We start from the raw sequence: 17,750 nt of genomic DNA, 5'->3' as shown, positions 1-17,750 counted from the left end.
CATGGTATCGCTCATAGATTTCCTCATTGTGTAGACTACGGAATCGTCCATCCTCATGTAGAAGGCCAAAAATTCTTCGGAGGATTCTTCTCTCGAACGCGGCCAAGAGTTCGCAATTTTTCTTGCTAAGAACCCAAGTTTCCGAGGAATACATGAGGACTGGCAAGATCATAGTCTTGTACAGTAAGAGCTTTGACCCTATGGTGAGACGTTTCGAGCGGAACAGTTTTTGTAAGCTGAAATAGGCTCTGTTAGCTGACAACAACGGTGCGCGGATTTCATCATCGTAGCTGTTATCGGTTGTTATTTTCGACCCTACATAGGAGAAATTGTCGACGGTCTCAAAGTTTTATTCTCCTATCCTTATTCTTCCTGTTTCACCAGTGCGGTTTGATGTTGTTGGTTGATTCGTCTTCGGTGCTGACGTTGCCACCATATACTTTGTCTTGCCTTCATTGATGTGCAGCCCAAGATCCCGCGCCAATGGCCGCCTGCTCGATCTGGATGAAGGCAGTTTGTACGTTTCGGGTGGTTCTACCCATGATGTCGATATCGTCAGCATAGGTCAGTAGTTGGGTAGACTTGAAGAGGATCGTACCTCTTGCATTTACCTCAGCATCACGGATCACTTTTTCGAGGGCCAGGTTAAAGAGGACGCATGATACGGCATCCCCTTGTCGTAGACCTTTATTGATGTCCAATGGTCTTGAGAGTGATCCCGCTGCTTTTATCTGACCTCGTGCATTGGTCAGGGTCAGCCTAGTCAATCTTATTAATTTCGTCGGGATACCGAATTCCCTCATGGCCGTGTACAGTTTTACCCTGGCTATGCTATCATAGGCGGCTTTAAAGTCGATGAACAGATGGTGCAACTGTTGTCCATATTCCAACAGTTTTTCCATCGCTTGCCGCACAGAGAAAATCTGATATGTCGCTGATTTGCCTGGACTGAAGTCTCTTTGGTATGAGCCAATTATGTTCTGGGCGTATGGGGCTATCCGGCCTAGCAAGATAGCGGAGAATATCTTATAGATGGTACTCAGCAACGTCATACCTCTATAATTGCTGCACTGTGTGATATCTCCCTTTTTATGTATGAGACAGATAACGCCTCGTTGCCAATCGTCAGGCATTGACACAAGTTGATGAACCACTTGGTGTAACTGGTCGCCTCCATATTTAACCAATTCGGCTGTAATTCCATCGGCTCCTGGCGACTTATGATTTACACGGACTGTTTCTCCTAAACTTGGTGGTAGCAGTATTTGTCCGTCGTCTTCAGTTGGCGGACCTCCAACTCGCCGTTGTTCTGGTTGTTCAGTAGCTCATCAAAGTACTCAACCCATCGCTCTAATATGCCCATTCTGTCGGAAATCAGATTTCCCTCTTTGTCTCGGCAGGATGAGCATCGAGGTGTATAAGGCTTCACCCTGCTGACTTGTTCGTAAAACTTCCGCGCCTGGTGCGGTTGCTCCCTGTACTTTTCTAGTTCACAGACTTATTGGTTCTCCCAGGCTTCCTTTTCCCGTCTGTGAAGTCGCTTCTCCGCTCGACGGAGTTCGTGATAAGTCTCTGCGCGTGCCCGCGTTCTTTGAGAATGCAACATTACTCGGTATGCGGCATTCTTCTAGCATACATATATCGTCGAACAAGCCGTTCCGACTCTTTTAGCGGCTAACGTTCTTCAAGTGATTGTGAAGATCATTTGTTGATGCTTTATCTCCAGGATCTCTGTTGTTTGCGGTTAGTGCGGCATCCAATTTCCCCTTATAGGCGTTGGGGAGGCCTGTGTTGTATATGGCTTCAGTGTCAACTCTCATCTGATTGTCAGAGGGGAGTCTAGGCGGTGTTGTTATTCGAGCCCGGAACACCATGCCAACAAGATAGTGATTCGAGTCTATATTGGTCCCCCTATATGTTCTGGCATTCATCAAGGCTGAGAAGTGGCGTGGTTGAAAGTGGTCCCGTCTGGAGAGGCCCACGTACGTTTGTGGACGGCTTTCCGCGCAAACCAGCCTACATATCGGCGAAATCTATGAGCGATACCATGACCGTCAGGCTGTGGATAAAATCCTCCTCCTCAATAGGTAGGATGTGGTATGAATGAGGATGATCCCACCCGAAAAGTTTATAAGGGCAATATCTATGGTAGGAAAAAAAGACGAGACAGACCCTTAATGAGATGTAGCGATGGATATCGAATTGGTGGACCTCGGCGCAAAACCGGGATGTCTGGAGTTCCTTATTAAGGCAGGCCTAGACCGGATACCGGTTGTTGCGCCGTTAATGATGATGATTTTGATATCATACTTGGGACAGGCTTCGAGAATTCATTCTACTGCCTCGTACAAGGTATCCTTCTCCAACTCTATAGTCTCTTCTTCAGGGGCGTGAACGTTAATGAGGCTTATAATTCTAAATTTGCCTTGCAAGCGCAGAGTACATAGCCGTTCGCTTATATTTTCAAAGCCGACAACAGGTTTCATTTTTTGCCTGCTTAAGAAATCTACTCGGAGCACATGGTTTACTGGGTGGCCACTATAATATATGGTGTAGTGACTCTTCTCCAGGAAACCGTTCCCTGTCCAACGTATCTCCTACAACGCTATTACATCAATCCGGATTGGGACAGGGTATCGGCTAGCTGCTTGACAGCTCCATCTCTGTGCAGGGAGCGCACGTTCTGTAAGAAAACGCGCAAATCATTATTCCGTTGTCGTTGCCGGGTTCGTCGTTGTGTGGTCAATCCAGTCCGAGGCTCCTTTCGTGTCTTCGTAACCAGTTGTTTTCCGGGTAGCAGCTTTTCGTTAAGAAAGAGCTCCCAGCGGTCACTACGTGGAAGTGGAGATAGGGTTTGCTAGTAGAGCGATTCCCAGGTTTTATGCTCCATCGTGGGTAACAATCCACATTTCGCCGTAGGACCTATACCACCCTTTGACCTTGAATTTTGCCTATGTAAATAGAATTTCTTTTGTTATTCGCCCTCGGCGAGGTTTTTATTTGGAATTTTTCGATAATTTTCTTTGCGTTGTATCTAACAGACTTCACGTTACGTTATTGTAAAGAAATAAAACACATACAACTGCTTTTATCACTTCCCTGAGCACATACACTCGCTAGAAAAAATGTGCGTACACTAAGCAGTTCCTGGTTATTCGTTAGTAAAACACACGAATAAATTAGTTTAAAAAAAGTGAAGTGACGGCGGCTTTACGGTTTCTTACCAGGACAGAGGCAAATCGTCAGACGCTGCCTCACCTCTGCCCTGGGAGCAGCGTGACCGTAGCGGCTCGCAGATGTTGAATGCTACCTTTATATAATTCGTAAAACACGACATGCCTACGAATTATATTGAGCGCAAATCCGCCTTGCTGACCAAAGCTGGCCATGGCTGAAATATTCGTTTTGAGAATGAAGAGGGGTCCTAAGTCCGCATCAACTTAATGCAGGACCGGGCCAATTGAGGAGCAACTTACTCCTTCTTTTCTGGTCCGGTCCTGCATTAAGTTGATGCGGACTTAGGACCCCTCTTCATTCTCAAAACGAATATTTCAGCCATGGCCAGCTTTGGTCAGCAAGGCGGATTTGCGCTCAATATAATTCGTAGGCATGTCGTGTTTTACGAATTATATAAAGGTAGCATTCAACATCTGCGAGCCGCTACGGTCACGCTGCTCCCAGGGCAGAGGTGAGGCAGCGTCTGACGATTTGCCTCTGTCCTGGTAAGAAACCGTAAAGCCGCCGTCACTTCACTTTTTTTAAAAAAGTTTGGGTGCAGGCCCAGCGAGGGGTCCGTGGACCAGAAAAGAAGGAGTAAGTTGCTCCTCAATTGGTCCGGTCCTGCATTAAGTTGATGCGGACTTAGGACCCCTCTTCATTCTCAAAACGAATAAATTAGTTTTTTAAAAACATTTTATTGTTTGCATATTGCTTGTGGTCTTGTTGCTTTGATAAGGCCACTTTTACGAAATTAGAATTCAAGGAAACTGAAATAAAAAAGGGGAAATAAGAAAAGTCACAAATGTTCAGTAGAAAAAGTCTGCGTACAGCCACATAATTAGGTGATTCCCCGAAATATAAATCCTTGCCATTTGGAGTAAATTGATTGTGAGTTATTGGTTTATGGCTGTGTTTGAAGTGTGAAAAATAAGGACGTTTTTTCGTTATTTTGTGTGTATAATTGTTATTATGGAATTGAAGCGAAAAGAGATTTGTGTAAGTGAAAGAAAAGTTATAATAAAATTATGGGAAGAAGGAAAAAGTTTCCGCGAAATAGCCAGGATAGTAGGAAGGCGACATTCATCTGTTCAAAGGGTAGTTAACAACTTTAAATCGACGGGAATAATAACATCGAAGCCACGATCTGGTCGCCCATCGAAGTTGTCGATTAGGGAAAGGCGAAGTATTATAGGTTCGGTGAAAAAGAATCCACGAATAACTGCACCACAAATCGCGAAAGATATTGAACTTAAGTTCAACAAAAAAATTTGTGCTGATACTGCACGGAAAATACTCAAGAGAGCTGGTTACCATGGGCGAGTTGCACGTAAGAAACCATTTATTTCATTAACTAATAGGCGAAAACGAATAAAATTTGCGAATAAGTACGTAAACCAATCAAATGAATTCTGGGAAAATGTGCTTTTCTCAGATGAAAGTAAATACTGCATTTTTGGAATAAAAGGAAGAAAAATAGTATGGAGAAAAGCATGTACAGGATTGAATAAAGAAAATTTGATGCCAACGGTGGTGGCGGAATAATGATTTGGGGGTGTATGGCAAGTGGTGGCGTAGGAAATCTGCAATTTATAGAGTCTATCATGGACAAATATGACTACCTAAATATTTTAAAACGTAATTTAAAACAAAGTGCTGAAAATTTACGCCTGGGTGACGCATTTTATTTTATGCATGACAACGACCCTAAGCATACGGCTGAGGTTAATAAGCTGTGGCTATTATATAATGTTCCCAAACAGTTACATACACCCCCACAATCGCCAGATTTAAATCCCATAGAACATCTGTGGGATTTATTAGAACGCAGAATTCGCCAATACGATATAACTTCAAAGGGTATGCTGAAAAATGTATTACAAGAAGAATGGAATAAAATAAGTGTTGAAGAAACATCTAAACTTGTATCTTCTATGCCGAAAAGATTAAAAGAGGTCATAAAAAGAAAAGGGTATCCTACAAGCTACTGATTTGCTTTTCATATTTACTCAAATATAATTTTTTTTAAATATTTGTTTACTGTACGCAGACTTTTTCTACTGAATTATTGCGATTCTTTTAATTTTTGACTTTATAACCTGGTTTTTGTAAGACTTATAACTTAGTGAATTAAATACACTAAAACTACGGAACTATTTGTAACGTTTGGATAATAAATTCGCCACAAAAATTAGCTTAATTTTTTTGTTTTACTAAGGAAAAGTATCATACTACTGAGTGTACGCACACTTTTTCTGCCTAGTGTATGTATTTCGTACAAAGGTGTCCGAATTTCATTTTTGCTATGCTTTCCCTTGGCCCCACCATAACTTCAGAGCAGCTTTACCGATTTCATTCACCTTTTTTAAGGTTTTGTGTGAAACAAAACCTTATTAGAATCGAGACGGTGTCTGTCTGTCCGTCTGTCTGTCTGTCCGTCTGTCCGTCTGTCCGTCTGTCCGTCTGTCCGTCTGTCTGTCTGTCTGTCTGTCTGTCTGTCTGCCTGTCTGTCTGTCACACCCAATTTATTCTGAAACGGCTGGACCGTGTGTGTGTGTAGGTATATATATGCGTGCTAATGAACTTTGCAGGTAGTGCCTAGTTCAAATAGATATAAGGAGTAAATCGGAAATATGGGTACGATCAATTTATATACGTGCATATATGTTTACAGTATTCGGAAATAGGTAGTTTGTTTGTTTAGGGTGCGGGTACGTATGTCTCGCTGTTTGGAAAAATATGGAAGATTATGTTGGATTTGTAGCTATATACGGATAGAAAAATATGCCTTGAAATTTCTTACATAAGATGAACACAAAACCTTTATACCCGAAGCGCGAGCTTCCGGTATTCCGACTTGTTTAAGATTTTGTAAGAAACAAAACCTTATTAGAATCGAGACGGTGTCTGTCTGTTTGTCTGTCTGTCACACCCGATTTATTCGGAAACGGCTTGACCGATTGTCACGAAAATTGGCCAAAGTATGTAATCTGTTGTTTCCTTTACATGTGCCATTTTGCGTTAAGTTTAAGGGGGCTCCCCATACATGTGAATGGAGCGTGTAAATTTTTTTTCATAAAATGTGGCCATGTAGGGTATCAGATGAAAGGTCTACTTTTTCTACTTTTCAAAACTGATTCCATATTTAATATTCGGTGAAACATATTGGAGTGAGGGCTCAATATATGACCATCAAAAAGTGTAACAGATCTCGTTCTCAGAACCTACCCAACCAAAAAATCTGAAAAAATCACATGGTGCATTTCTACGAAATCTAGGGCTCGAAATGCATCCGGTTCCGACATCTGCACAAGTAAAGTTGATAATAGTATATTTCCACATTTTAGAAATTTGCCCGGCAACCCTCCTTATTCATTCATTCCAGAAGTACGAAATTTGCTATGGTATAGCATAATGCACAATTTGGTCAAGTTTGAAGAAAATCCAACTATTATTAGCAAAGTTATAGGGGGTCAAACTTTGCCATCTTTGTGAATTTCGTGCATTCAACAACCTGTATGACGTCATCATCACATATCAATTCATCAATACCACGACGGAACGAGTTCCTTTGAATGAGGTCGCAAAGACTTATTATTTAGTTTTTTAGTCATTTGTATATGAATATCAATTACTCCAACCAGACATGTGTGTATATAGGTATATAGCATATGCGTGCTAATGAAGTTTGCGGGTACTGTCTAATTCAAATAGGTATATTTGTACATTAAACCGCTCGTATTTAATGTACGTATTATATATGTACATATGAATGCTTTTGTGCCCAAAGTAAATTGGAAATGTGGGTACGATCAACTTATATACGTGCATGTGTATGTACAGTATTCGATAATAGGCAGTTTGTTTGTTTAGGGTGAGTATAATATCTATGGCTGTAATATGTACGTATGTTTTGTAGTTTGGAAAAATATGAAGTAATAGGTTGGATTTGTAGCTATATACGAACAGAAAAATGTGCGTTGAAGTTTCTTACATAAGATGAACACAAAACCTTTATACCGGAAGCCCGAGCTTCCAGTATTCCGACTTGTTTTAATTTTCCTGATACGTTGTAGAATATTCTTATGGAAAGAAAAATTAAGAATAGGATGAATTTTGAAGCGTAAATTTCATTATAGGTGCATCATTGTGATTTCCATCCAAGCTTGCAGGAAATACTCCGTACAATTCATTGGCTTAAAAATCATAAGTCGCCAGGAGCCGATAGAATTACATCCGAATTGGTTAAATATGGAGGCGACCTACTGCACCAAATGGTTCGTCAACTTATGCTCACGGTGTGGAACAGCGAATCAATACCTGATGACTGCCAACGAGGCATTATTTGTCCCATACATAGAAAGGGAGATATCACGCAGGGCAGCAATTATAGAAGTATCACGTTGCTGAGTACCATCTATAAGATTTACTCCGCTATCTTGCTAGGTCCAGGCAAACGATGGAAAAACTGTTCGAAAATGGACGTCAGTTGCACCATCTTTTCATCGACTTGAAAACCGCCTATTATAGCATAGCCAGGGTAAAACTGTACATGGCCATGAGAAAATTCGGTATCTCGACGAAATTGATAAGGCTACACTAAGATTATATTCAAAATGCTACTCTTCAAAGCGAAATAATTTCTAAAATTCAAGCCGCTGATTTTGTCGCAGTTATTTGGGGTGAAACAATGGATATTTCATGTCCATCTATGCTATCAATTACTTTAAGATATATCTTCCCCTGGTGAGATCAAGAAAACATTTATAGGTTTCAAAAATATTTCAAAAGAGAGAACAGCAGTCCATTTATGTGAAAATGTAGTTGCTGTTATGCAGAATTTTGCATCTAATCGGTGAAATAAGTGGCCTGCATGTTCGAGTTAAAGTAACCTTCTCCACTGACCATTTTTTAAGGTTTTGTGTAATTATGCACGTTAAAAATGGGGGTTTTTGGTTAAATTTACAAAAATAAGGTATTACACTGTTATTAACTTTATTTGAGCAGGTACTTATTAGATTTTGTATAGTTGCACCATTGTGATTCTTTTCAGATTTTTCTATTGGATAGGTTCTGAGAACGAGACCTGATACACTTTACATACATACATACATACATTTTGAGCCCTAACCCACGTATGTTTCATCCAGTATGAAATCATTTTCAAAAGATACTAATCAAGCCTTTTCTTTTGATATTGCATATGACTATATTCTGTGAGAAAAATTTTGCACCCCCTTTCGCATGTATGGGGAGCCCCCCTTAAACTCAATGCAAAATAGCGCTACTTGCTATATGTAAAGGGATTCACAGACCACATGTTCTCATCAAATTTCGCCACAATAGTGTAAGCCGTTTCCGAATAAATCGGTTGTGACAATTAAGCCCATAAGTGTTTTACGTAGGTACCTGTCGTGGAGACTTAGTCCTACGGTCCTCTTCAGACAGTATCAAATGAAAGGTCTCGATTAGTTCTTTTCGAAGACGGTTTTAGTTTTGAGATTTGTTAGGAAGCCAGGGAGTGGGAGGGGTAGAAAGTGATGATTTCTTTAACGGACCCATTCTCAGAAACTACCCAACCGAAAAATCTGAAAAATTCATGAAGCTACCTCTATATGGTGCCCAGGCCTCAAAATACTCTCCATGTCGATATCTGTTCAAATTAACTTAATAATAGTATATTACCATATTTTTGGTAAAATTGAATAAAACCCCCCTTAAGTTTATTCATTGAAAATAACCGCCTTCAATATTAATACAGAGCCGTAAACACGCGGGTCAATTAGCGATACACGTCCACACAGTCTTTAACGGTAACGACTTCTGCGATGATACTTCGTATGAACGACTCTAGATTTGGATGGCGTATTCGCAAGCCTTTCGCACAAAAATGTCCCATAATTCGTAGTCCAGCGGGTTTCGGTCGGAGCTTCCCGACGTCCGTTCTTCAGCACGGATAAATGCTGAAACATTGCCCGTGAGCCATTGTTGACAACGACTTATGCACCAGCGCAGAATATTCGAAATTATCAATGAGTGGCTAGACTACTAGTTCGAGAACACTTTCTTCGTAAATTTTAACGATGGTTTTGACTGCAGTAGTGCGGAATTGGATGGGAGTAAGACCTTTCCAGGAGACTCCCTACCAGACTATCGCGTACATGGGTCTTTGTCTTTGGCGCCATGTGAAGACCGAGCATATACCCGATCGTTTTATTTGTTGCATTTTTGTTCAGTCCTAAAACTTTTTCGTCTTGTGAACAAGAAAAACTTTTGCCATACGCGCGCAGTAGCTTTTTCGATCTTTCGACTCTGAGATGCTTCAACCGTGGAATAAAGAGGTGCCCAGTATTGTTTGTAAGCTTTCAGAGTCAGATTCTCGCCCAGAGTGCGAAAACCGGTTCACAACGCTAATTTGATATCACACGCTATGATTTTCTAATTACGATAAGCCACCAGCATCATCAATTTAAACCCCCGCACTCTCCAGCTTTCCAAAAAATCTAAAAACTAGGACCATCTTCGGAAAGTACTAACCGAGACCTTTCATTTGATGCCCCGCATGACTATATTTGGTGAAAAAAATTTGGACTGTATTTGGTGCGGGGTTACCAAGGAAAAGTAGAAATGAAGTCCTCAAATTAAGAAAATTCAACTCAAATTCATGGTAAAATATTATACTATAATTTCATGAGTTCATTAATTTAAAAGAATAAGCAAAAGATAAAATTACATACACTTATTATGTATGTATGTAAAAATATCTAAAACGATAAGAAATAAAAAGCATAAATAATAATAATAAGAAAAAACAAAAGAAAATAAAGGAAATGCTTAAAAAACATGGTAAACCAAAAAAGATACTAACATATATAAAACACAACCTCGCCAGACCTGAAGTAATTTAGATTTTCTTCCGGAAACGCTTTGATAGATCCGGTGAAATTCCTTTTAGTATTTAAACTGGAGTATAGAGCCAAGCCGCATGGAGTGTTTTTGGATTGAGAACAAGTCGGAAAACCGGAAGTCCGGCGCTTCAGATACGAAAGGTTTTGTTTGTATCTTGTGTAAGTTTGAGTGCAAAACTATCCCATTTGTACATAGCCGGTAATGAATATAAATTTAGCATATCAGACTTTCAGTGTGATATTGCTATAATATTTTGTACTATGGGTTGCAGTAAATTTATGTGGAAAGGGCAACTTTGTGCTACTCTAGCCTTGTCAGTGATAGTATTCAATAATCTATATCACTGCGAATTTTTATAACTCCTGGATAAACTTGAGAGACGTTTCTAATCAATTTCCCAAATACAAAGTATTATACTATTATTAACTTAATTTGAGTAGATATCAATATGGAGAGTATTTTGAGGCCTGGACACCGTATAGATGATTTTTTTTTCAGTTGGGTAGTTTCGGAAAATAGACCTATTGAAGAAATCATCAATTTCGATCGCCCGCACTCCCCACTTTTCCAGCAAATTTCAAAACTAAGACTGGCGTCAAAAAGTACTAATCGAGGCCTTTCATTTGATACCTTTTGCATGTATGAGGACCCACTTAAACTCAACGTAGAAAGATCTTTGTTAAGGGGGTCATCCCGTGTGAAGGCCGTTTTTTTTGCCTTTTTTTGAAAAATTATTTTGGCGGACTGGATAAAGGCAGAAACGTGATTTTTTCACCATATGTTTATTGATATCTCTAGTATATGTGACAAATTTTTCTGCTTGATATCGTAGCTAGGTTTTGGAATACGTGTCAATTTATGCACCCATCTCCAAAAAAAGGTGTTTTTCTGCTGCCACGCTGAAGGGCGCTGTGTTCATCTGAAGAAAAAAAACTAAACGGCGTTTTAATGTGGACAATATTCTACGGTCCGCAAACTAGGATAATTAGAAAATATTAAAAGGTAAATTTTTGGTGGGCTTTTAAACTTAATTTTTTGGATTTTAGTGTTTTTTTACGGCTTTTTTTATGAATAAAAAAAAAACGACCCGTCCGATTGCAATTATCCTAGTTTGCGGACCGTAGAAATATGTATTAAAGAAGTCGTGAAAATTTCAAAGAATTTGGTTGGATAAATTTTGAGCTATGGTGGCAGCCGATTTTCAAGATGCAGTTTCGAGAAAAACGCATTTGAAAATTTAAATGTCATTATCAATAGTAAAATTTTAACTCAGCATTAATCTGCTATACCTGGTCCACAGAGAGTACCCTCCGTTTCTTCAAATAAGTCGTGTAAGGCTGATTGTTGCTCTCTGGTTTCAATTCTGGCTCTTTTAGAGAGGTCAGTCGATCGCCGTTCGCACCGCTAAATTCGCGCTTTTTTACGGCGGTCGCCATAAACCTGACATATGTGACCAACTTGACATCCCATTGTCACTAAGATTTTGAGAATGCCATTGAGTCCTTCATTGAAAATAATTACAGCCAGAAAAGTGACTATTTCTACATCCTTGGCCCCAGAATGAGGGTGTTTAGGAGCGAAAGTCCAGATCAATGCATTTAACGACTCATTGTTCCCATTCTTTTCTCGACATGTCCTACCCATTCCTTTTTTACTACTATGTATATTTTATTATTTGCAGAAATTTGCAGAATTACCGGAGAAAACTCCAGGAAAATCCAATATACAATATACAAAACTTGTCGCAATTCGAACATCCATGTTCATGCTTGCTAAAAGTTACTTTGCTAATGTTGATGCGAAGTCCTTTTTCTTCTCTGATAAGTATCGATTCCCATGAAATACTCGTTTTTCAGTGCGAGCATGACGTTGAATGGTAAAGCAATCTCCCTTCGTACAATCCATTTAAAAAAATCACTGAACACACAAACAGCACAATACTTACAACAAAATATAACTGAGTATAACTTGAACGCCTTTCAGTGCTCACTCTAGACTGGATTATCCTTTTTATTCCACACAGCAAATAAGTTTAGACAATTGATTGGTTTTCCATCTTTTCATATTCATACCTGTGTTCGAATTTATAAGGCTCAGGTAAAAAACTAACCGGTAAAAAAAGATTCGATGCTCTTTCTCATCGCGTACTCTAGCCGCGGCTGCAAACTCCTTACCTGTTTAACCCTGTAATTTCTGAAGGGCTCGGAATATCGGAAAATCCCTTTGCCCACATATTCTCCACTATATATAGATACAATTCATGCAAAAAAAAAAAAAATCGATTTCTCCAACCCGACACACGGGATGACCCCCTTAAGATTTATCTTAGCAGCAATCTTTAGTCTAAGATTGCAAATAGAATTACCATTATTATAATCAGAATATAAATAAAATTCCAAGACTAAATATATACATACTCGTATTTCTATCGAACAGTCGGTCTCAGTCCCGGTAATTCTCAATGCAAAAATACATTTTAGTCACCCTCAATCAGAAATAAAGCGTTAGGCCTGCGTTTAACAATATGTGACCTGAGCAAATTTAAATGCAAGGTCAACGTTCAATAGGTTCACATAGGATTCCCGCAAGACGCGTGGCTATGTAGCAGGTTTTAGGTCAGCACTGCTTTATCGCTTGTAGCGCTACAATCTCGGAACGTGAAGACCAAGAGTCAATGGGGGCAAAAGCGGCGGCAGCAACGCACTCAAACAGAAATTTTCGGTTGTAAGCAGTTGGTAACGATAGTTTAATGAAATACTTTTACTTTGTCACTCCACTTTAGAATATGTTTATTCTTCTATTAGCTTAGGAAGGCCTTATAGGCATCCTTGTATGGCGGCTGCAGTGGCGTTTGAGTGACATCAGTCATGACCTGAATGTGGAAGAAGCCTCCAGACTCCCTAGTGGTGTGAACCGGTGGTCCCACGTGACGAAATGGCGGAGGCGATTTCAATTTGGGAACGGCAATAATCCGGTTTCTCCAAGGCCTGAAACCGAATAATATCTGCATTAAAGATATGATTATTTTTATATTTTACAATTTTTTTCTTCATTTTGATGAATGAAGAGCGAAATGAACACACAACTATATAATAGAATATCTAATTGATTACGACCGGAGGTGAAAAACACCTGTATAATATTTAAACTATTTACATAGCCCCACCATGAGGCCAATGGCAGAACTGAGCACGGCTGCCGCTAGTTTGCATCCCTAAGCCACCAGTACCAGGATTTCTCCTTTTCATCCCGCTTGTTCTCGCTTTGGAGGATCTCCAGTCTAATCCTGGCTACGAAACCCAAAGGTTCTCATACGAAGCGGATCGTACTATATGACTTAGATGCACAGCTAACTTTGCAGCACACAGTTCGAGGCAAACGATCCTGCGTATGTACCTTAATAAGTGCTATACGTGACTTAGCACATAAAAGTTAAACTACGTATTACATACCTTGATTTGTCTTTTGAACTCACTTATATCGCTGCTCCATGTATACTTTCGGACGCATCCGAAAAAACGTCGATTTGCTTCTTCATCAGTACCTTGCCGGCAAATACATGCCTCGGGATTTGGATATCGTTGAGTGCCTCGAAGTCCTTTCGAAATTCGAACCATTTCCTTTGAAAAGTTGAACAAACAGGTGTATTTCATCCCGCATTCTGTTGGACGATAATTATCGCCGTTATAACAATCGGTCCTAAAATTCCTAGCGGGTCGAAAAGTCAAGTTAAAACACAAACAATTTTTCGTCTCGTTATGTTGTTATGTACAAGTTCTTGAACCTTTACTCAAAAACCCCGTTTTTTGGTTGTCATGTAAACCCCGAAGTATTGATTGATTCGTTTTTGGCACTACAGAGATCTAGCTTCTCTCTATCTTCGTTTGGGATTCCTTCTACATAGCAAGCTTGAGTGGTTTGCACTCCTATTTCCATACCCTACAGTTAATAGCTCGAAAATTTATGTAGCTTTGTTGGGATCAAGTCAAAATATTAGATGAAATGGTCGATGTGATTTGTGAATGAAGATCTGCGATACATTTTCTCAATTTGGACGGAAAACATGATCTTCGGCAACCTAAATCTAAGTATATTAAGGTTATCCACATTTCATCTTGGATGGCTGGTCTGCAGTGGGCTATGCCATTGAGATAGCTGTGTTGTTGTTTTTGCTGATGAATCGAAAACTACCGCAATCTGGTTGATGTCAACCCCACTTTGATAACACAAGGGTGCGGCACAAAATAATGATTCTTGAGGATACATTGATTTGATGTGTGTGATTTCTGATGTGTCCCTAGTTCGAGATTCCTTTGCAGTCGTCGTTCCAGTGCTAGAAATGTTCGCATTGCCACATCTTCTGATTCATCTGAAGTATTTTGGGAATCCTTGAAACAAGTGTCACACCACTGCTCAGCAACTGTCATTTGTGTTTTGTTTTTTTGTGCATTATCTGGTTGAGGTCCTCTTCTTCAGCATGTTGCTGAGGTTATCAATGTTATCTTGTGTAAACACAAAACCTTAATAAAATCGATTCATTGCCTGTCACACTCAATTTACTCAAAAACGGCTTTTTGTCACGAAATTTTATAAGAAGATATGGTCTTTAAAAGCCCCTTTACATATAGCCAGTGGTGCCATTTTGTGTTGAGTTTGAGGAGGTGCTTCCCATACATGTGAAAAGGGGGTGTAAATTTTTTTCACAAAATATGTTTATGTGGGGTATTAAAGGAAAGGCCTCGATTAGTACTTTTCGAAAATGGGGGGCGGGGTGGGGTGAAAGATAGAAGAGTGGAGACTCAAAAGCATATCTCGTTCTCAGAACCTATTCAACCAAAAAATCTGAAAAAAATCACACACAATCTACCAAATCTCAATATACGTACTGTATATGTACACAGGTATACTTTTGTGCACGAAGTAAATCGGAAATATTTATATGCGGGTATGTATATGTACAGTGTACCTATGCCTGTAATAGTTATTTGTATATCAGTGTCAATTAGCCGAGACCGGCATAGATATTTGTATACGCCAATCAAGTTTGCGGGTAGTATCCAATTAAGACAGATAGTACCCATGGGATTCAATTCACGTACATACATATAAGCATATGCACGTATGCTTTTGTACACGGAGTAAATTTAAAATACGTGACGCTTTTTATCAATTACGTACATATATGTATGTATATGCATGTGTCCGTATGGTGTACAGGCAATGTTTGTTTAGAACGATTTCAATATCTGCATTTAATATGTAAATATATTTTGGGGTTAGACTATACACCGGGAAGCAATTTCAGTGGCAAAAGGCACAAAATTTCATTGTGCACTTTTCGAGTAGGCAAGTGATATTGGTGTGTCACCTAGATGGTTTTCTTATGCGTGTTTCTTCATCTTATCCCAGCAGAAAACAACTACTTCCGAAAGATTGATCTTGGATGCATCTTCTTATTTCCTCCTCACTTCTTAGGACAGCAAACATTGATCTATTGCGTGTTTACTTCCACCAAGCTTTCTACAGAGGAATTTCGAAGCATCATTGGCTCATTGATTCCATTAAGATCCATTACCATTAATCCGAAATAAAGATTTACCTTTGGTTCCCGCCGGGATGTGGGAGGACATAAACCGCTGTACAATGTGTGTTGTTAGGACAGATACTGACACGTGCTCGCAACCACACTTGGGTGCGCGCCAATGCACTGCATCACATACATGATACTAACACCAGCCTTTATGTGCGGAAGTTTGTTCGCGCAACTCCCATCGCGATCGAACGTGTGCAAGACTTTTCCGTTTCCATAAAATTTCAAAGAATGTTGGGACTTGAATCTCCTGTGAATAGTCTTCTTGCTTGCAATGAATGCATGACGCTACCGTTGATGTTAATGCTCGATGTTCGTTTTGACTTTCGGTTCGCCCCGTCGAGTTCAAATTTAAAATCTTGTTTCCAAAAAAAATAGCTGCACTGTTAGTGGTTCTCTTGGGTACCCCAAAGATTGTTCGAAGAGCGTGTGTGACTCCTTATCTAGCTTTCTTACTAGTAAATGAATCAATATCGGATCCCAATTAGCTATCGAGATGTCAATGTTTATAATTCCAGTCAAGCATTCTTTTCTTGCATCATGCAAACTTTTGATAGCGATATACGGCGGACTATCTGCTGCCTGATTGGGTTGTGATAGCAGCTTATTGGCGAGCGCTGATACCAACGACCGTTTATTATTGAATCTATCTTCTAATATCTTCCATGCAGCTGCCTAGTTTTCGTTTGATGTTAACAACTCTCGAATTAGTTTTTCTGCGACAGATTTCCCATTTGCTCGAATCTTGAAGTGTCGTATCCGTATCGACGTGGATCATCAAAAAGGGGTAGCCTCTATTTATTCCCATAACTGAAATCTACTGTTATCAGCTTTGAAAATATAAGCGAAAGGCTATGCACTCTGTGTTTGCGAGGAAAATTTAGAAATATAAGCCTCATAAACGTTCACGCTCCTACAGAGGAGAATGCAGAGTCTGAGAAGGATACCTTGTACGAGGCAGTTGAGCGGATCCTCGAAGCCTGTCCCAAGTATGATACTCATACTTGGAGATTTCAATAGTCAAGTAGAGATGAAGCACGTATTCAGGCGATATGTCGGCTCCCATACTTACATAGGGATACCAATAATAACGGACTGCGAATTATTCAGTTAATAGTATCGCACGAAGTGGCTGTTGGAAGTACCTGGTTTGCGCGGAAAGCCGTCCAAAAACATACGTGGGCCTCTCCAGACTGGACCACTTTCAACCAAATTGACCACGTGCTGATCGAGCGCCGCCACTTCTCAGCCTTGATAATGAATATTAGAACATATAGGGGTGATGAATGGTAGAATATATTGGGGGGCTAATATAGACTCGGACCACTATTTCATTATCATAGTACTCCGAGCTTGAATTACGACACCACCTACAATCCCCTCTGAGAATCAGGTGAGTGAATACATAAGCCATTCACAGCACAGCCCTCCGTAACATCTATAAGGGGAAATGGATGCCGCAATAACCGCAGCTAACAGATGTCTTGGAGATGAAGCATCAACAAATAATCTTCACAACCACCTGAAGAACGTTATCATTGATACGGCCACAAAGATACTTGGCCCCAGCAACAAGAAAAGTCGGAAAGGCCTGTTTGGCGATGAATGTAAGTTAGCAACGGAACGGAAAAATGCTGCATATCGAGTAACGTTGTATTCTCAAACAACGCGAGCACGCGCAAAGACTTATCACGACGGGAAAAGGAAGCCTGGGAGAACCAACAAATCTGTGAACTAGAAAAGTACAGAGAGCAGCCGCACCAGGCACGAAAGTTTTACCAGGATGAAGTCCTATACACATCGGTGCTTATCCTGCCGAGACAAAGAGTTAAATCTGATTTCCGACAGAATGGGCATATTGCAGCGATGGGTTGAGTATTTTGATGAACTGCTCAACAACCAAAATATCGGCATACAAGACACAGTCCGTGCAATTCATCGGCTTAAATAAGTCGCCAGGAGCCGATGGAATTGCAGCCGAAATGGTTAAATATGGGGGCGACCAATTACACCAAGCGGTTCATCAACTGATGCT

The 17,750-nt window shown here is 40.1% G+C and overlaps 1 protein-coding gene across 6 annotated transcripts in view; it reads right to left on the bottom strand.

The window, feature by feature from the left end:
• The window catches only part of LOC119651356, a 39,195-nt gene that overhangs the window by 19,948 nt on the left and 1,497 nt on the right, over positions 1-17,750 (bottom strand). For 2 of the 6 annotated variants that reach the window (XR_005249448.1, XR_005249449.1), the window contains exons 2-3: positions 13,578-13,833; positions 12,831-13,112 (exon numbers count right to left, since the gene is read on the bottom strand). Coding sequence is in view for 2 of the 6 variants with exons in the window: in XM_038054920.1 (XP_037910848.1) it covers positions 13,075-13,112; positions 13,601-13,786 (224 nt within the window). In the remaining 4 variants the exon portion in view is untranslated. Of the gene's footprint in view, positions 1-12,830; positions 13,113-13,577; positions 13,834-13,909; positions 14,593-17,750 lie in introns of those variants that run through there. The other 4 variants (XR_005249450.1, XR_005249451.1, XM_038054920.1 and 1 more) reach the window with 4 other exon arrangements.

The sequence above is a fragment of the Hermetia illucens genome, chromosome 3 (assembly GCF_905115235.1).
Source record: "Hermetia illucens chromosome 3, iHerIll2.2.curated.20191125, whole genome shotgun sequence".
Lineage (NCBI taxonomy): Eukaryota > Metazoa > Arthropoda > Insecta > Diptera > Stratiomyidae > Hermetia > Hermetia illucens.
Note: the sequence above shows the minus strand (reverse complement) of the source record. Positions and strands in the feature narration are given on the sequence as shown.